Source organism: Bos grunniens, chromosome 20, assembly GCF_055505025.1.
Source record: "Bos grunniens cultivar Pamir isolate PY7600 chromosome 20, Bosgru_T2T1.0, whole genome shotgun sequence".
Lineage (NCBI taxonomy): Eukaryota > Metazoa > Chordata > Mammalia > Artiodactyla > Bovidae > Bos > Bos grunniens.
Genome location: NC_141184.1, coordinates 7,766,677 through 7,787,783, shown reverse-complemented (window position 1 = coordinate 7,787,783; position 21,107 = coordinate 7,766,677). Strand labels below are relative to the sequence as shown.

Below are 21,107 nucleotides of genomic sequence, written 5' to 3'. Positions count from 1 at the left end.
CCAGGCAACAGCAATCCAGGGCCCTTATCCCACAGATGACACCAAAACAAAACAACCCAGGGTCCTTATCTCACAGCTGATAACCCACAGAAGAACTTGGGCCCCACATGGCTGAGGAACTGGGTACGTGCTACAGTTTTATGCCTCCAACTGGACTCTAGTAGGGGTGAGAGTAGGGGGCAGAAACCCTTATGCCTCATTAGAACTCGGGAGGCAATGAGAAACTATCTCACGAAACCCTGCCTGGAGCACAGCAAGGTGGAAGGAAAGCAGCTTTGTAGCAGGCGCTCATAATCCTCGCATGTGCGTGATTGGAGCATCCCGGGGCACTCCACCTAAGCTTAGGTCAGCTGTGGTTAAGCTTTGCCTGACATGGAGATGTGACAGTCACCAGGATACTGGGGCCAAGAATCTGCCTCCCCTGTGTTTCAGTGAGACTTCAGGGAATAGGCTGGATTAGGACCATGGGCTGTCATTTGCTGATTCCTGACTTAGATTATTGTCATATATGCCTTTCAAATGAACCAACGTGCCTTGCATCATTATATACACTAACATTTAAAATTGGGTGTTAAATTACATCCATTAAGTATTAAATTACATAATTTAACTCTAAACCCAGTTAATATTTTCTACTCTTCAGACACTCATCAAGTTTTTATTTTTTATTTGACACCCACCACAATTATGAGCTAAGATAAACCTATTAGGCTGTAGAGTCAACATTTCACAGATGAGGAATTGGATCGGAATCAGAGAGAGATTGTATAAAGACTCATCAGTCACAGAACAGAAACTGGAATTCTGAGTATGGGCTGCAAGGGGAGGCTTCCTTCTGCCCTTGAGAACATGAACTCCAAAGGCTGGCACTGTCTTTCTAGGCTCCCTGTAGCCTTCAGCATGTGCCTGGCCAGAGACAGGCTCAGTAAATACTTATCAAATTAACAAATGGATACTCTGCCTCTCTCCTTTCTACTATTTTTCTTCATGACCTTAAAAAGAAAAAAAAAAAAAACCCTCAATTCTTGAGAAACTGTAAAGCTTTCTTTAAAGAAAAGTATGCATGCATGAGTGATAAGCTGCTTCAGTTGTGTCTGACTCTGAGCCACGCTATGGACTGTAGTCCAGCAGCCTCTGCTATCCATGGGATTCTCCTGACCCATGGGATCAAATCCACGTCTTACATCTCCTGCATTGTTAGACAGGTTCTTTACCACTAGCACCACCTGGAAAGCCCACAGAAAAGTGTAGCAGTGATGTAAAACATTACCCAAAGGACTGGAAGCCCTTAGTCCTTAGGTATTTGTTTTATTTTTGCCTTGTTATAAAAAAACTATTTGGAGAGAGAAGAAAAGCTGAGAACTGGAAGAACCCCAGCCTATATATAACATAAGAGACATCTCTTTTAAATTTTGCTTATACAACTGGAGGGAAAGAGGAAACCATTAAGAAAAAACTTTAACTCCCTTTTTAAATGGATGTCTAGTTATTCCATTCAAATAACTACATTTCAAATTCTAGTTAGCCTGTAATTAAAAAAACGTTAACACCTCATGAAGACGATTAATATCAAAATTAAGTTACTGCAGGATGTATATTATTTGAAAGAACAAAGTTTTAAGAGGTGGAGTTAATAATTGGCACCTTTATTAATGAAATATTCTCTAAAAAAATCATTTGCCTGATGAGACAAGCACAGTAAATAGAGAGAAATTGCAGAATCCCCGAAAAGTCCCCCAGTAAGACAAACTTAACCACTCAGTTATGAATCATATAAACATCAAAAGGATGTTTTGACAAGTACCCATTTTACAAAATAAATATTCTCCCTTTATTTTATTTTTTTAAATTTAAATTTATTTTAATTGGAGGCTAATTACTTTACAATATTGTATTAGTTTTGCAATACATCAACATGAATCCTCCATGGGTGTACACGTGCTCCCCATCCTGAACCCCCCTCCCACCTCCCTCCCCGTACCATCCCTCTGGGTCATCCCAGTGCACCAGCCCCAAGCATCCTGTATCCTGCATCGAACCTGGACTGGCGATTCATTTCTTGTATGATATACGTGTTTCAATGCCATTCTCCCAAATCATCCCACCCTCTCCCTCTCCCACAGAGTCCAAAAGACTGTTCTATACATCTGTGTCTCTTTTGCTGTCTCAAAAAACTTGCTGCTGTTCAGTTGCTAAGTCGTGTCCAACTCTTTGGGACCCCATGGACTGAAGCACGCCAGGCTTCCCTGTCCTTCAGTCTCCTGGAGTTTGCTCAAGCTCATGTCCATCAAGTTGGTGATGCCACTCAACCATCTCGTCCTCTGTCATCCCCTTCTCCTCATGCCTTCCATCTTTCCCAGCATCAGAGTCTTTTCCAATGAGTCGGCTCTTTGCATCAGGTGGCTAAAGGATTGGAGCTTCAGCTTCCGCATCAGTGCTTCCAATGAATATTCAGGACTGATTTCCTTTAGGATTGACTGGTTTGATCTCCCTCCTGTCCAAGAGACTCTCAAGAGTCTTCTAAATCTCAGTGTCTTGAGCTTTTATTGGCACTGGCTTTGGTGTAGCCTCTACAGACTGTGGGATTTCCTTAGTTAATTCACTCATAGTATATTTATTGAACCTCGAGGGTACCAACCACCAAGCTAGGTTCTGTGTATATGATGACAGATGACACATCCTTACCCTGTCTTCCTGGGCTCAGAATCTAATAAGAAATTCTGACATAAATAAAATCTCCCAAATATCTCTTCTGGACTCAAACCAGAGGACCTTGGACTTACTTTAGACTTTATCCCAAAATTGATTTATCATTAAAGTCTGATCCTAGACTCCACTACGACCTAATCTCCAAGCCTGCTGTTCCTTTCCAGTTATTTTTTAAGCTATGTCTGAATCACAACCAGTGCTCTAATCTTAAATTTCCAATAGTAAGGGAATTAATTACCAAGTTATGTATACTGACTTGGTGGAGTATTCCCTCAGTGGATTATTCTTAAATCATTAAATGGTAACTATGAAGACATGTATATGATACGATCTGAACTGAAAAAAATAAGCTGACATCATGTGTTTGCCGTCATTAACACTGTTTAGAAAATAGAACAAAAAGTATATATGTCCACATGATATTTACAACTGTAAAATACATGCCAACATGCTGATTACAACCCTGTAAGAGTGGATTGGAGGTAGGCCTGAACTGGAACACAGTGTCTTCCAGCAGAGTCATTAAGTCACACACCCAAGGCAGGGTGGATAAGGAACAGACAAAGCATGCATTGAACATGAACATGGATGAATTAAACCAGTAAATTAAGAAATATGTCATACTACTCTTCAGTAGTATTCAGGGGAAATGGGGTTTATGTGAAGTAGGACGCTTACAATTTGGGAGGAATTCTCTATTCTAAAAGGAATTCTCTGTTCTAAGGAAAAGAATGTCAAATACTAACAAAAAAAAATTCTCGAGTTAATCACAGAATCTTAGAAGGTCTCATGAAGTGAGGGAGTTCAGTGTGCAGTAGGATCATGGTACATCCACCTTTGACAATGATGTAGACATATATTTGATCCAGGTAGAAAATGAAAGCAAAGAAAACATATGAGTGTCATCTTGCAGAGATGCTATGGGCTGCCCCCACAACCTTAGAATTATGAGTACACTTTTTTCCTTCTCTTCTTTTGCCAAATGTGTTAAAGTAATCATATTGTCATTACAATGGAGAATAAGTTTCTAAGAACAAGAAACTGCAAAGAATTTTCCACAAGTCAAATCCGCTAGTACAAGTTCTTAGCTTTCCTTAGTCACCCAATAGTTTTGGGGTTTCACTCTCTGGTTGGTTTCCTAAATGAGTATGTTACTGTCTTATAAGTGGCAGTCTGGGTTCCAAATAGTCATCTTGGATAGAGTTTTAAAATCAGTGTAATTACCAACCCTTTGTACCTCATTCGTATTGAGAGGCGCAACTAAAGGATTCACACTGCAAGGTTTCATTATTTACTGTCCACTCCACTGGCCTCCTGTTTTTGAGCTTGCAGATTGAAAGCTATGTAACGAACTCTATTCCACCACTCCTTCAAACTGGGGTGCTGGAGAAGACTTCTGAAAGTCCCTTGGATAGCAGGGAGATCAAACCAGTCAATTTTAAGGGAAATCAACCCTGAATATTCATTGGAAGGACTGATGCTGAAGCTGAAGCTCCAGTATTTAGGTGTGAACAGCCGACTCATTGGAAAAGTCCCTGATGCTAGAAAAGATTGAGGGCAGAAGGAGAAGAGGGCATCAGAGGATGAGAAGGCTGGATGGCATCACTGATGTAATGGGCATGATCTTGGGCAAACTTCGGGAGAGGGTGAGGGACAGGGAGGCCAGGCGTGCTGCAGTCTATGGGGTCGCAAAGAGTCAGACATGACTGGGTGACTGAACAACAACAGTGCTCTATGGGTAAGTTTGGGCTGCAGCAAGCTTATAGGCAACACCGGATTTTTGCATCTGAGTTATTCTCAGCAGAAACACCTTGGCTTTTATTCCCTGAGTCCCCGTAAGATTGTATTTGCAGCCTGGTCCAATGAATTAGTGATTCTTAAGGAAGTCATCATCCCTCTGTCAGCACAAAGCAGCTCCCATATGGAAAGACCATGAGCTCTGGATGCAGGTGGATCTGGATAAGACTTTAGCTTGATGTGTGATTGTGAGCAAGTGACTCAGTGTGTTAAGTGTTAGTCGCTGAGTCATGTCTGACTCTTGCGACCCCATGGACTGTAGCCCACCAGCCTCCTCTGTCCATGGCATTCTCCAGGCAAGAATACAGGAATGGAATTCTGTTCCCTTCTCTGGGGGATCTCCCCGATCCAAGGAGGAGATCCTTCTGCATTGCAGGCAGATTCTTTACCATCTTAGCCACCAGGAAAATGAAAAGACAGAGACCATATAATGGGTCTGACAAATAAAAAGAATTCAGTATGAGATGCTCCTCTCCTTTCCTGCCTGAGTATTATATTCAGTTCACCTAGGTCCTGAGGAGCCAGGGCTGCTGTTATACACGTGTTTTGCCTTCTTTGTCCAGATAAGCTTCACTTGCCTCTGGACCAAACAGAGGGCACACTGAGCTGTCAGGAATTTGTTCTTGCACCTTTAAACAACTTCACATTGTCTGAGATGTAGGGGACCCATCAGGCTAGATTCTGCTCCTTGCATTCAGTTATTTACCTAGCTCTAGTCTGTTTGAGCAAAGGGATTTTCTACCACAACCACACTCTGTTTGTAGGTGAGTGATGTCAGCATGGTCCCATCCAATAGGCAGGTGCATCTGCCAGTGGAAATTCAGTAATCCCCTGTTTCAGGTGAGTGAGTACCTGTCTTTACAAGAGGGGCTGAGGTTCAGACACCGATGGAGGCTGACCGGTGCCAGGTGTGAGGAAGGTCAAGTGCTTATCTTTGGTGCTGTCACCAGGCCCTTCCCAGTGGTTGGGGAGGGTAACAGAGAATCCAGAGGCAACATGGGCACCATACTTGCCTCCACTATTCTGCTGAGATGGGTGGATGTCCTTCCTGGGATGGACTGTGCTAACACCTTGGCTCAAGCCTCATTCACTCAGTCATGGGCAAACTATTGAGTGAATTGTAAGAAGCCAACATAATATTTCCCTCCCCACTCTGGACTTACTTTCCTATAGGGTTTTGTGTAAAAATTAAAATATGTGACTTGACACTTACATTCTTCAGGTGCTACTGTTGACCCTTTGACTCCTCCTGTGTCCTCTGATTCTGCCCACTAAACCCTCATGCACAGAAGGATTTCTCTTGATTAAACATGAGGGGGGCAAAAAGTAATTGTGTCTGCATTGTTTTCCTTGATTGGCCAGGCAGAAGAGGGGATTGGAACCTGTAGCTACCTCTTTTGTACAGAGTAGAGAGGATAGGATACCAAAGTGTAGACTTTTCCCTGGAAGAAGACTCCAGTGATGCTCTTCTTTTTCTCCTGGCGCAGGACGCAGCATTTTCCGGTCACTTGGAAATTCCTTCAACAGCCCTGAGCTGGGAAGGGCCCATGTTTGCCCTCTGGGCCCCTTTTGTCCCTAAGTACAAAACTGGATAGCCCGCCTTCCCTGGAGAGCTTCTCTTTCAAAGGGCAGAATGACCTTTCCAGAAAATCATTGTGTTTGGACAAGAGAAAAGTCCCCAGTGACTGAGGTCCACCCAGAGGCCAAGATAAACAGCTCAGTAATCTATGTGGGAAAACTGGATAAAACAGGACTCTCTGTATCACATCAGAAACCAAAATTGATCACAACTGCTCAATTTCCAGGAAGCATTTTTGCTTTGCTTATTTCAGACCCCCCACTTTTTTCACTATTTGTTTAAACTATTAATTTTCCCATAATGCCTCACTGCAAAATTTATATCAGTCTAGCTCAGTTTTAAAACAAAATTTTCAGGAAAACCTGAGTGTTCTATCTCCCTACTAAGATTTTAACTAAAAACCATTTGCTTACTATTTCCAGCAGTGCAAATCAGTTATTTTGAACTTGATGATAAAAGCAAATTGAAATGTGAAAAATCCTCATTTTATTTAATCAATGTAATTTAATGATAAGCCAATAGTGAATAGTTTTTAATATATTGAATGTTAGTGACTAATTGATATTCTAGTTCATTAACTTTCTCTACAAATCATAGCCTTCAAAATGCTGTGCATCATGAGTGTGGACACATATTTTTATTGATAATTATGTCTTCTGTTTACTTGGCATGTGTCCTAACTTTAAAAAAAATGCTGTTTCCAATGTACTTGTATCTCAGTTCTTCTTGGGAATTACAAATTAATCTCCTAGTAGATGTCATATACATCCAATACACCACAGACAAATTCCTCATGCTTAAGCAAAGCACTGTTTTAATTGCATCACTACACTTCTCTGGAACCTTGAGGAAACTTCAGCCCATCCAAGCTGCTTGGCTTACCTCCCTGATCATGCCATGGGCATGTGACTCCATGTTGTCCTTCCCAGGGCCATAATGACCAGGGATGTTCTTCTTACTCAGCTAATCCCCAGCTTCATTCAAAGGCCAACTTCCTGGAACTCACCTGGGCCACAGCTCTCTCTGACACCAGTAGCTCCGGTTGTCTGGACGTCTTACTTAACAGTCATCAACTCTGGTGTCAAGCAATGATCATGACCATGGTCTTCCTCCCTCACTGGGCTGCAAGTTCACTCCTGGTTCTTGTGCCTTCAAACCACGGCACTGTGCAAGCATATGCAGGTAGTTAAAAAGTCATTATAAATCGACCCAAATGTGTAGCTGAAATACCTAAAGGAACACATCCTGGTGTGACACATGCCCTTATTAAATAAAGACCCCAAGGTGTTCACAGAGTTAGTATTTTTGGAATACAATGTTTTCAGATGCTCTCAAAAATCAACCGCATATATTAATTTGTAATTATGTTTAGAGGTTAAGGATGAAGGGGCTTCCCAAGTGGCACCAGTGGTAAAGAATCCGCCTGCCAGTGCAAGAGAACAAGAGACACAATTTCAATCCCTAGGTTAGGAAGATCCCCTGGAGTAGGCAATGGCAACCCACTCCACTATTCTTGCCTAGAAAATTCTATGGACAGAGGAGTCTGCCAGGCTATGTAGTTCATGGGGTTGCAAAGAGTTGGACACAACTGAGGATGCATGCATGCATTAAGTAGAACAGCTATGTACATCACATCTCAAAATACTTTGTTCTGTTTGGTTGCTTTTTTTTTCTTAACTACATGATGTATTTAATCCTCAGAACAACCCAGTGAGGTGAGCATTATCATTCCAGTTTTATAGAAGAGGAAACAGGGGGAAAACAATATGCTCCAATTAGATTTACCAGTTGAGGAGTTTGCGGATGTCTTAGAATGCATTTTTCAGAAAGTGAAAGTGTTAGTTGCTCAGTTGTGTCCATCTCTTTAGGACGTAATAGATTTTAAATCACCAGGCTCCTCTGTCCATGGGATTCTCCAGGCAAGTGTTGGAGTGGGTATCATTTCCTCTTCTAGGGGGTCTTCCCAACCTGGGGATCCAACCTGGGCCTCCTGCATTGAAGGCAGTTTCTTTACCATCTGAGCCAGGAGGGAAGCCCTTCTTCAAAAGGGTTACTGTCTCATTGGAATGTCTCCATCTTATTTTTAGTAGTGTAATGCTTTTAATGCAGCTCAAAGTAAAAACAGATTCTGAAGTATATGGTGACTTAGTGATTAAGAATAAGGCACCTGAGATTGTCTTAGAAATTAAGGCACTATCATTCATGAACAGATAAATTATTCTCTCTCTCACTATCATCCTCATGATAATACAAATAAATAGCGATATTTGACATGTGATTGATTCTTGCGTAGAATTTGGGAAACACCTTAAAGATGCATGCAGCATTTACAAGGAAACCTAAGTCCTTAGGGAGGGAGGCTGGAGCGCTCAGCAGATTCTACACACCAAGCTTCTTCCAAAACCCCGCATCCGTTTACTGGGTGTTCCTTTAGACCCTCAAGCTCTCTCCCAGCTGGTTTTGCTGCCTCATTCTGATCTCCCTGCTAAAATGTTCTATTTTCCCTGAAAAGTATCATGTCGATCACTCTAGTCATCTTATTGGCCCCATCTTAAATGCCTCTCTCTGCATACTTCCTCATCCCCTTTTCATTTTTTTTTTTTTTTTTACTTTGCAACTGGCTGTTGTTGTAGTTGTTTCAAGTTTATTTCCTTCACTAAGAAGTGAGTTCTTTGGTACACTGACTGTCTCTTTTGTTTGCCTGGTACACCCATCACTTTCAAGGTCAGTTCACAGCAGGTGCTAAGCATGTGATGAAGAAATGAATGATGGGAACACTTCTGATGTTCCATGTTTCATGAATAAATTTTGTTGATACAGCAAAAATTCCTAATATCAAAAATAAGTTGACATAATGGCAGTTAGTGTGATGGAAACAAGCCAGATGAAGTCATCGATACTTAATCTAATACACAAGAGGATGATATTCAGTATTTAGCACCAGCTTTCCAGATATACAGTAGAAAGATTTTGATGAATATGCCTTTTTTTTCTATTACTTAACAAATAGCATAATTGTAAACTTTAAAAAGTAAAGGAAGAGTTTATATAAATTTTAATTTAGATAAATTTCCTGTAAAAAGGAAAGTAGTTTATCCTTCTAGAATTAAGGCCTACCTCTAAAAATATAAATTTGCTCTAAAATATGCTTTTCAATAAATGTGTTTTCAAATTAAATCTTGGATTCTGACCAACATTTTTTTCTGAATTCATATACTTTCAGACACCAGAGCAATAAGTCAGCTGAAAATAATCTAAAGTTCTTAACAAAATAAGAAAAAAAAATATTATTGAAAAGATTCATCACAGAAAGAAACACATTTTCATGGCGGAATAAAGAAAAGCCACTTCCACAATGGCTGCACTGGTAGGGAGTCTGTGATTTCGACACAACCTCCTTCAGAGACCCACCTTCCAAAAATAAGAAGTCATTACTAGTTTTCCTTAAGGTGTTATTTAGAATATTGGTAGAGATCATTAGAATGTTCCTTGTGGTATGAAATACTTACTGTGAGGAAAACATGTTTATATATAAATGGTATTTTTAATGAATGGGCTCTTATGATTATAGAGAAGTTTTAGTGTTTTAAGTGTCATTTTAAGAAACTGCAAAACCATCAGTGGTATCAGAAGAAAGTGATGTTACTATAAGCTGCTTTTCGTATAAAGCAGCTTAACTATTCCTTGTAACCCTGTGGCATTGCTTCAGTTCTACCGGCAACTTTGCAAGGGGAAGTCTCAGGCAAAATTAGGGGCTTGGTGAAATTTCCTTCTTTTTGGAAGGTGAAGTTTGTCTCATGGTCATGTTGCTTTAATTAAAAAAAAAAAAAAAAAAGCATGAAATCAAATCCAGGCTTCTCGAATAATTCTCGAAGCCCTTTTTTCCCACCGATGGGAAAACAGAATCAAACATGTAGTAGATCCCGCCGTGTGATGTACGCTGAGCATCCGGCAGGGATGTTTCAGTAGGAGTAGGGGCTGGGCCTGCCTGACCCAGTCAGCACACTGGGATCAGAGAAGGTGAAACTTAAGAACAAGATGGCAAGCAGCCAACCAGGCTTTCCCAAGTAAGGTGCCTCTTAAGCTGCAGGCAATCAAATAACTTTCTTGCCTTGCTTCTCAACTCAAAGTGTTGGTCATTCAGTTGTGTCCTACTCTTTGCGACCCCATGGACTGTAACCTGCCAGGGTCCTCTGTCCATGGAATTCTCCCATCAAGAAGACTGGAGTGGGCAGCCATTCCCTTCTCCAGGGGATCTTTCTGACCCAGGGAGCAAAACCAGGTCTCCAGCCTTGTAGGCAGATTCTTTTCCTCTGAGCCACCAGGGAATCTTCCCTATAAAAACTGCTTCTTAGCTCCTTTGCTCAAAGAAACTCTTGAATGGTTTAATTTTGTTGCTGCTGTTGTTCAGTCACTCAGTTGTGTCCTGCTGTTTGTAACCCATGGACTGTAGCCCGCCAGGCTCCTCTGTGCATGGAATTTCCCAGGCAAGAATACTTGAATGGGTTGCCATTTCCTGTTCTAGGGAATCTTCCCAACCCAGAGATTGAACCTGTGTCTCCTCCACAGGCAGGCATGTTGTTTACCACTGAGCCACCAGGGAAGTCCCCCGAAAAGTTTAAAAGGCCTCAGTTTATCTTTTAACAGCTACAGGGCACTTATCAAAAAGCCCCAGTGAGGTTATGGGGAAGGTAACTGTTTGACACTCCTTTCCACCCCAGCCTGGTCCTGCAGTGAGAACCACCAGTTTTAACCCTTTGAACTTTGGCTGGTTAATAAGCAGTAATTACATAGTAACTTAACCAGCCATATTTTCCTCTATTGCTTGATTTATTGCCTTTGGATTATCATCCCCAACTGTGGAACTTGGACTTCTCCTTTGTCTTTGTCTCCATTCTATTCTTTGATTATTCTTTTCCCTTTTAAAATGAGACTAAGTGGAGTAGCTAATGGGGGTAGTGTATTTAAAGCTTTTATGAGGTTTAAATGAGGAGATAGAGGTCAAGTTTCTAGAACAGCACTCTATTCAAGGTTAGCATATTTGATTTGTTAATAAGGGGTTTTTAATATAATTAATATTAATGACATTATTATTTAGACTACCTCCCTGGCCCCATGTTTGATGATTAAGTAAGAATTTGTAGTCCTGCTCTCAGCGAACTGGTAGCTCGATAGCATCTTCAGTCTCTTATTGTTGTTGTCGCTCAGTTGCTATGTTGTGCTCAACTCTTTGAGACGCCATGGACTGCAGCCTGCTGGACTTCCCTGTCCTTCACCATCTCCTGGAGCTTGCTCAAACTCATGTCCATTGAGTCAGTGATGTCATCTAACCATCTCATCCTCTGTCGTCCCCTTCTCTTCCCACCTTCAATCTGTCCCAGATTCAGGGTCTTTTCTAATGAGTTGGCTCTTCGCATCAGGTGGCCGAAGTGTTGGAGGTGGCCATAGTCTCTTGTGAGCTCTGTCCTAACTTGGTAGACCTTGTCACTCCCAGGCTGTATTCGCTGCCTTTGCTCACTACCGTGTCCTTCGTCCCTGACCTCCTGGCTCTTAAGAGAAAGTGTCCAATGGGCTGCTTGTCTGTGGGAGCATTTTCTATACCATTCTGGCCCTCTCACTGTCCTCTGTCTGCTTCCTCCCTCCCCACATCTCCTGGATTTTTTAATTTTTATTTTGGGCCACACCCCATGGCTTATAGGATCTTAGTTCCCCTGCCAGGACCAAATCTGTGCCTCCTGTTCTGGAAGCACAGAACCCTAACCACTGGGCTTCCAGGGAATTCCCAGCCTTCTATTGTATCTGTTGCTGTTGTTGTTGGCCAGAAATCTTTATCTAATCATTCCTATTTTGTATATGAACTCTTTCACGGAGACAGAGTTAGAATAAAGTATCTACTGTCTACAGTATTTATGATACAGTATATTGAATATTATAGACAGGGCTATACTAAACCACTATTAAATGGAAAATTTTAATACATTTTTAAAGTCTGCTACTCAAAAGGAAGACTTATTTATTTTATTATATTTGAACCAGTCGTGTTACAGGTTTGGGTGTGTATTTGTTTGTCCTTGGGCAAATTTTAGAAATTTTCAGTGTCTCTTTTTTCTTATCAGTAACAACCTTCCTCATTAGAAGTCTTCCCTGGTGGCTCAGAGGTTAAAGCATCTGCCTGCAATGTGGGAGACCTGGGTTCAATCCCTGGGTCGGGAAGATCCCCTGGAGAAGGAAATGGCAACCCACTCCAGTATTCTTGCCTGGAGAATCCCATAGATGGAGGAGCCTGGTAGGCTGCAGTCCATGGGGTCGCAAAGAGTCAGACACGACTGAGCGACTTCACTTTCACTTCCTCATTAGAGTTGTTTAAATGGTTAAATTATGTAATAATCTTATAGATCACAGTCTGTTTAACCAATAATATCTGTCATTAAGTGGGTGAGGATGACGTAGTGATGATGGTGGTGGTAGTGATAATGATTATGATGACAAATAAAGCGAAAATATTAATACCTTCCTATAAAAGCTGTTAGTGTATCGATGTAATAATTTTACTTATCACAAATAATGCCTATTATTCATGGGATGATGTTGGTTGTGGTGGCGGTGGAGGTGGTAACTAGTATTCTTGAGCAAAAGTCTGACTTTAGATCATTCATAACACCTAAAGTCACCATGTTAGCACTGATAGTCATTTTCTATATCTTAGAAAAAAATAGACATTTCAACTAAAATTAATTTGTTTAATTTTAATTAGATACTTACTGGTGTATGCAGTTAGCTATGTTCTCTAACGTGCAGACGGAAGCTTTTGTTTCACATAACTAGCTCCTACATCAAGTCCTAAGGGTTAACTCTTAGCTTACCTCTTTTGTTCTAGATTAACCTGCCTTTCTGATGACCCTTTGGTGTGTGTTTTCAGTGCCTGCATTGGGGCCCAGGACCCGTACTGTGGCTGGGACCTGGTGATGAAGAAATGCACGAGCCTGGAGGAGAGCCTGAGCATGACGCAGTGGGAGCAGAGCATCGCGACCTGTCCTGTGAGTGTCCGGGTCCCCAGCTCTGGAAGCACTGTCCCTGGGACCCCAGCGGTCCTAACCCACAGTCCTAACCCACTCTTCTGTGGCATACATTCCTTTTCCTATGAGAACCTTCCTCATAAATCTGGTCTGTGCTTTCTTAACTCATTCAGCTCTTCCTGCACCAAGCCACACAGGATGCTGCCATGACTTGCTGTCCACTTTGAAAAGAAATATCTTAAGAGAAGTGGCTTTGCTGGTGGCTCAAGAATCTGCCTGCCAGCACTATTTACAATAGCTAGGACATGGAGGCAACCTAGATGTCCATCAACAGATGAATGGATAAAGAAGCTGTGGTACACAGATATCATGGAGTATCACTCAGCCATAAAAAGGAATGCATTTGAGTCAGTTCTAATGAGGTGAATGAACCTAGAGCCTATTATACAGAGTAAAGCAAGTGAAGCAAGCAAAAAGAGAAAAACAATTATCATATATTAACACATACATAAGAAATCTAGAGGACTTCCCTGTAGCTCAAACGGTTAAGAATCTGTCTGCAATGCAAGAGACCCGGGTTCAATCTCTGCATTGGGAAGACCTTCTAGAGAAGGGAATGGCAATCCTCTCCAGTATTCTTGCCTGGTGAATCCCATAGACAAAGGAGCCTGGTGGGCTACAGTCCGTGGGGCATAAAAAGTCAGACACGACTGAGTGAATAACACTACTATTATGGAATCTAAAAGATGGTTCTGATGAACCTGTTTGCAGGGAAGCAGTGGAAATGCAGTCCTAGGGAGCAGACTTGTGGACACAGTCAGGGGAAGGAGAGGGTGGGGCGAGCTGACGGAGTAGCATGGAGACATATACATTTCCATATGGAAAGTCCTTAGCCAGTGGGAATTTGCTGTACGACCCAGGGAGCCCAAACTCGGTTCTCTGTGACAACCTAGAGGGGTGGGATGGGCTGGAAAGTGGGAGGGAGGTTCACGAGGGAGGGGACATCTGTATACCTGTGGCTGATTCATGGGGATGTGTGGCAAAAACCAACAAAACATTGTAAACAATTATCCTCCAATTAAATATACCTAAATTTCAGGGGAAAAAAAGAGAAAATAATCCACCCGCTAATGCAGGAGACATAGGAGATGAGAGTTTGATCCCTGGGTCAGGAAGAATCCCTGGAGCAGGAGAAGGCAACCCACTCCAGTATTCTTGCCTGGAAAATTCCACAAACAGGGGAGACTCGCAGGCTACAGTCCATGGGATTGCAAAGAGCTGGACATGACTGAACACACACACACACACACACACACACACACACACACATGTATGATCTTAAGAGAAAATAGTGCTGGTTTGCAAGTGGGATCTAACATCTCTGTTAATTCTTGGATTTTTTTGTCTCCAGAGTTTGGTGTGGACTATTTTGCCCTTTGTAGCATTAATATCAATAAAATAGTATCTTCCACACCCATCCATATCTCCTGGGAGCTATAATTCCAGAAGCGGGGAAACAGAGCTTTTAAACAAACTAAAGGATAGTGTGATGGAACCCCATGTGGCACAGTGTCTTCTCTACTGAGCAGGGTCAGGGAATTCCTGGGAGAAGCAGCCTAAAGTGCATTCCCCCAGGGAACCCTGCGGAATGTGGAGAAGCTCCAGTCCATTTACAGTCAGACTCTGAATCCAAGAACGCACATTCCACTCTTGCCTTTGCCGTTGTGTTTATCTGGGTCCTCACTTGCACAATCCGGCCTTTCTTCTCCTTTGTCTTCAGAGCTGTCAGTTAAGTCATCCCAAGTTCTATTTTTCTGTCCTTGGAGAATATGAGCAACAACTATTAACTTCAGCACATTTAGGATTTAGGTAAGTCCCTTGGCCATCACCTCACTGCCCATGTGCATTCTTATCAGCCCTGGCCTTTCTCACCCTGCAAGACAGATGAGAAAGGAGGGACACCGTCCCTTATGCTAAACCCGTGATGATCCTTCTGTTCCAAACAGCCGGAGACATTGGAACAGTCTGTCCATTTCCTATCAAGGAAGCTGCTTTTTGCATTATCTAAGCATGTGTCACAAAGGCTGTCCTTCAGTTTGTAAGTGAGACAAGCAGGCAGAGTGACTGGAGGAAGGTAAGGTGATTAAACCGGTGTCATTCCCCAATTGTTGGCACAAAGTGTAGGCTTTTCCCTCTAAAGGAGGGTGCCTCACCGCATCCAGGCTCTCAGCAAAGCCATGAAGGGGGTGGGCTGAGCTGCCAGTCCTTTTTGTTCTTTAGCTCCGGATCTCTGAATTTAGGGGCCAACACATCTGCAGTGTCTTGTCTTTGAAACCGGTTCAAACATGCCACTGTCTGTGTGAAGTCCTTTCTTCTGTCTGAACCGCACTGTACAAGCACAGGGGTATCCCCTTTAAATTCTTTGCAGCTAAAGACAACACAAAGTGTGCTATGTGACATGTAGCTTTAAAAGTTCAGACATTCACTTTAGAAGAATCAGCACATCTTCTTGCAGAAGTTTGACCTTACTATTTTAATGCTTAAAAGCGGGGCAGAAGGTAACAGCAGTTCTTCTTAAGCAATAAAGTCATGGTCCAGGGCTCAAGGGTGTTTCAGTGGCTATCTGCGACATGCTTAATTACATAATGCGAAATACACACTCGCCCACTTAGTTTGTAACAAGTACACGTGTATGTTTCTATGGTCAGAAAATGAAGGTGACCAGATATTTAAGAAGCGACTGGAGGGTTATCACTAAAGTTGCTTCTTTCTGCTGAGAGGACAGCTTCTGATACAAACTCAGGAAAGGTCAGGGGGTGATGTGGACCTACCCTGGTTTCAGAGCTGCCCCTCCACCACCTCTTTTTGGAAAATGTGGCTGAGATGTGATCTCTGATTCACTGTCCCTAAAACACACTTAAGAGGGTTTTTTTTTTTCCCCCTGATTTGAGGTGATTTCATTACACACAACCATCTCTCCCATCTCATTCAATGTAATTGGTTATTTACCAAGATACACTTTTGATAAGAATATGCAAAGCATCCAACAACAGACAATAAATTGTATCACTTCGAGCAAAGCTAAGGAAAGAAAAGGGTGTATTTTTCTGATTTAATGTACGTTGCCAGGCAGAATTTGGGAAATCCTATATTACCCAACTCTTGTTTTAATTAATTATACATATCTTTCGAAAAATCTCTTAGAAAGAAATGAGCTAAATGAAATGATTAGCATTGATGTAGATCAGGCTTAGAGAAGTATTTTTAAAAGCAATTAAAATGTAATTTATATTATTATTTTTAATTTTTGACTGAAATGAAAGAAAAGTTTGACTTTATGGACCAGAGTAAAGACAGAGACCTATTTTCCACTCAAAGTTCCCTATTTAAAAATGTTTATGGATTTCCCTTATCCAGGAGACAGGACACTAGTTAATTGACATATTGATTAATGTTCTTTTTGCTTATATTATTGTAATGTAAGCATTTTACTCAGTATAAGAGATTTCAAATACTAAAGTTAGATCTAAATTTATATACCTAGAGTGATTCAAGTAATATATATGTCCTAACTTGCAGTGTTGCTTAACAAGGGAGAAAGTGAAAGTGTTAGTCACTCAGTTGTGTCTGAATCTTTACTACTGCATGGATTGAAGCCCTCCAGGTTCCTCTGTCCCTGGAATTCTCCAGGCAAGAGTACTGGAGTGGGTAGCCATTCCCTTCTCCAGGGGATCTTCTTGACCCAGGGATCAAACGAGTCTCCTGCATTGGCAGGCAGATTCTTTAATCTGAGCTACCAAGGAAATCCACCTGGGCTTGATTTATGTGTGAATGTCATCCACACTCTGGTGGTGTGTACATGCATGCTAAGTCACTTCAGTCGTGTCTAACTCTTTGCGATCCTATGGACTGTAGCCTGCCAGTCTCTTCTGTCCTTGGGGTTCACCAAGAAAGAATACTGTCTGCACACGTGGTTATTAGCACACTATGTCATACAATGAGTCTGTTTTTCAAAATACATGCTGCAGTGACTAACAAAATAAAGTATACCAAATAAGCACCTAAATGTATTAAAATAACAGATTCTTCCCTGGCTACTATGTAATTAACATCTTTGAGTGAAAGGAGACATTAGCAATGATTAAGCCTAGAGCTCTTTATTTAGACATCAGACACCATAAACCACAGACTAAAAATTTTACACAGGATTCTGAAACTACATTGGGAAATAAATCTGGACTTAAGTCCAATACTTCTGAGATTCTCCCTTTTCTGCAGATCAGTGCCATTCCCAGCTGGCAGCATCTCCCAAAGCAGTGGCTGATCGGTAGACTAAGTGATTGGTGACCCACTTGTCATCCACATGTTATGTTCAGATAGCCAGACAGGTATTACCGAAATCTACTGTGAAAGAAGGAAAAGGGAATTAAGGTTACATAGGACTCTGTTTCTAAGAAAACACTGAAGTGTCCTTAAGGTTAGAGTTTGTTGTTATTCAGTCACTAAGTTGTCCTACTCTGTGCGATCCCATGGACTGCAGCACACTAGGCTTCCCTGTCCTTCTCTATCTCCTGGAACTTCCTCAAACTCACGTTCACTGGGTCAGTGATGCCATCCAAGCATCTCATCCTCTGCCGCCCCCTTCCCCTCCTGCCCTCAGTCTTTCCCAGCATCAGGTGGCCAAAGTATTGGAGCTTCAGCTTCAGCATCTGTCCTCAGTCCTTCCAAAGAATATTCAGGGTTGATTTCTTTTAGGATGTACTGGTTCGATCTCCTTGCAGCCCAAGGGAGGATCAAGAGTCTTCTCCAACACCACAGTCTGAAGTATGGTCAGAGTAGGAGTTGCATTTTTTTTTTTTTTATCCTGGTGGGACAGTAGGTTACAGGGAACTTAGAAACGGGGATGTTTGCTTCAGGAAATATCTGCCTTCGTCCCTTCACTCATTTGTGTAGGATCCCGTGAATCACTCAGAATCCAGAGGATCAGGCAGGTTTCTCCTCTCCCTTTTGACCGCATCTTATAGAAAGAGCCAGGTGTGGCAAGTGGGTATAAAGCCTTGGGTGTGGATAAGAAAGGACAGAGTCATCATTGTGGCAGCTGGAGACGAGCAACCAGCCAGGTCAGAGGAAATGGAAACAGTTAATGCTGAACTTCCCTGGTGGCTCAGTCAGTAAAGAATCTGCCTGCAATGTAGCAGACCTGGGTTCAATCCCTGGGTCAGGAAGATCCTCTGGAGAAGAAAATGACAACCCGCTCCAGTATTCTTGCCTAGAGAATTCCATGGACAGAGGAGCCTAGTGGGCTACAGTCCATGGGGTCGCAAAGAGTTGGACACAACTTAGCGACTAAACCACCAGCAGTGGTTACTCTTGCCTGTTGTATTTGGAGGCATGACAGTGCAGAGATAAAACTGACTTGGATATATATGTATTTTTAATATTTATTTATTTGGCTATGCTGGATCTTAGTTGCAAGTTATGGGATCTAGTTCCCTGACCACGGATCAAACCTAGGGCCCCTGCATTGGGAGCTTGGATTCTTAGCCACCAGACCACAGGAAAGTTGCCTGGATTTTCACAAAATATGGTTTCGCCTTTGTTTTGAAACTGTGACACACAAGTACAGTTTGTTTTACAAGTTACTCATGTTAGTTGCTAAGTCGTGTCTGACTCCGCTCAGTCATGTCACAGTTTGTTTGCTCCAAAGGAATTAATTCTCTCCTCCCTGGAGTTCTGCTCCCCCCATGTGGATGACGAGTCTTGAATCCCCCAGAATCAACCAGGGCAGGAACTTGTGAGCAAGATGGTGGGAGCAGCAGAGAGCAGAGGATAAAGCGAAGCATGTAACTTACATGTAACCTCATCTCTTCGTTTATCGTATTTTCTAAGAAACGCACAGTTTCCCCATGTTAAATTCAGGAGGTTTGGACTCTATGCCTTCTGTCCATTTGCAAAGGGGAAATTCCTTCTGCGGGCTGGGTGATCTGAAGTCTGGGTCCCGTGAGTCTCAAATCTTGGGACTCACTACCTCCTGGGAAGATCCCCTTGTCAGATTTGAGCTGACATGATGTGGTTCCACCTGCCCTGGACTAGGCTCCATGGGTCAAGGGACCATCAAGGGCCCTCCCTTAGGGCTCTCAGCATCCCACGTCACAGAGCATCCACATCGTAGGGCATCCACACACCCCTCCCACCCTCTGTTCTGACCCTTCTAGAAGCTTCTAGCTCAGGTCTCAGCTTTGCTTCCTCTGGGCCACCTCCTCCCGTCCCAGGGACAGCAGCCTGGTGCCCACACATGTGGCAGTATCCTTCCCCTCTGTCATCACTCAGGCTGCCCTCTGCCTCCACAGCCCCAGCAGACCCCTTCGCCCAGACGCCCCATCATCACCATCCCTCCAGACCCCACCAGCTTGCTGGAAGCCCCCCATCTCCTCGTTCACACCCCCTACTCTGAGCTGTATCATTGGATTTATTTGCAGTAATTATTATGGGTCCAGCTCCTCCATGCCGACTCATAAACTCTGGGAGGGTGGACACAATACAGATTTGACTGGCATGTGCTTAACAACTAGGACATATCTGGTTGCTTAATAGGTACTCTTTTAATTTGTAAACTAAATGTCAGTTTGAAATGACTTTTTTAGACCAAGCCAGATCTTAAATAAAACTAGTTGACCAATCTTTCAATGTTTTAAGGAACATAAAAATGCAAGAGTTGTACATGTATGAGTTTTAACTTCAGTTCTTTTTTTCATTTTATGTTTTCTTTTTTCATTAATTTTTATTGGAGTATAGTGTTAGCTTCTGGTGTACAATGAAGTGAATCAGATATACATACACATACGCACACACACACACACATATATACATATACACATACATTAATTTTTCGGATTCTTTTCCAATATAGATCAACACAGACTACTGAGCGGAGTTCCCTGTGCTTTAAAATAGGTCCTTCAGTTCAGTTCAGTCGCTCAGTCCTGTCCGACTCTTTGCGACCCCATGAATTGCAGCACGCCAGGCCTCCCTGTCCATCACAAACTCCCGGAGTTCACTCAGACTCACATCCACTGAGTCAGTGATACCATCCAGCCATCCCATCCTCTGTCGCCCGTTCTCCTCCCACCTTCAATCTTTCCCAGCATCAAGGTCTTTTCCAATGAGTCAGTTCTTCCCATCAGGTGGCCAAAGTATTGGAGTTTCAGCTTCAGCATTGGTCCTTCCAATGAATATTCAGGACTGACTTCCTTCAGGATTGACTGGTTGGATCTCCTTGCAGTCCAAGGGACTCTCAATAGTCTTCTCCAACACCATAATTCAAAAGGATCAATTCTTCAGTGCCCAGCTTTCTTTATAGTCCAGCTCTCACATCCATACATGACTATTAACAAAACCATAGCTTTGACTAGATGGACCTTTGTTGGTAAAGTACTGTCTCTCCTTTTTAATATGTTATCTAGGTTGGTCATAATTTTTCTTCCAAGAAGCAAGTATCTATTAATTTAATGGCTGCAGTCATCATCTGCAGTGATTTTTAGAGCCCCCCAAAATAAAAATGTCTATCACTCTTTCCATTGTTTCCCCACCTATTTGCCATGAAGTGATGGGACCGGATACCATAATCTTAGTTTTCTGAATGTTGACTTTTAAGCCAACTTTTTCACTCTCCTCTTTCACTTTCATCAAGAGGCTCTTTAGTTCTTGCTGCTTTCTGCCATAAGGAAGGGTGGTGTCATCTGTATATCTGAGGTTATTGATATTTCTCCTGGCAATCTTGATTCCAGCTTGTGCTTCATCCAGCCAAGCATTTCACATGATATACTCTGCATATAAGTTAAATAAACAGGGTGACAATATACAGTCTTGATGTACCCCTTTCCTGATTTGGAACCAGTCTGTTTTTCCAGTTCTAACTGTTGCTTCCTGACCTGCATACAGATATCTCAGGAGGCAGGTCAGGTGCTCTGGTATCCCCATCTCTTTCAGAATTTTCCACAGTTTGT

General features: G+C 42.3%; 1 protein-coding gene across 6 annotated transcripts in view; it reads left to right on the top strand.

Moving 5' to 3' along the window:
- The window catches only part of SEMA5A (semaphorin 5A), a 567,470-nt gene that overhangs the window by 454,589 nt on the left and 91,774 nt on the right, over positions 1-21,107 (top strand). For all 6 annotated transcript variants that reach the window (XM_086361189.1, XM_086361183.1, XM_086361185.1 and 3 more), the window contains one exon: positions 13,005-13,122. In XM_086361189.1, coding sequence (XP_086217315.1) covers positions 13,005-13,122 — 118 coding nt within the window. The remainder of the gene's footprint in view (positions 1-13,004; positions 13,123-21,107) is intronic.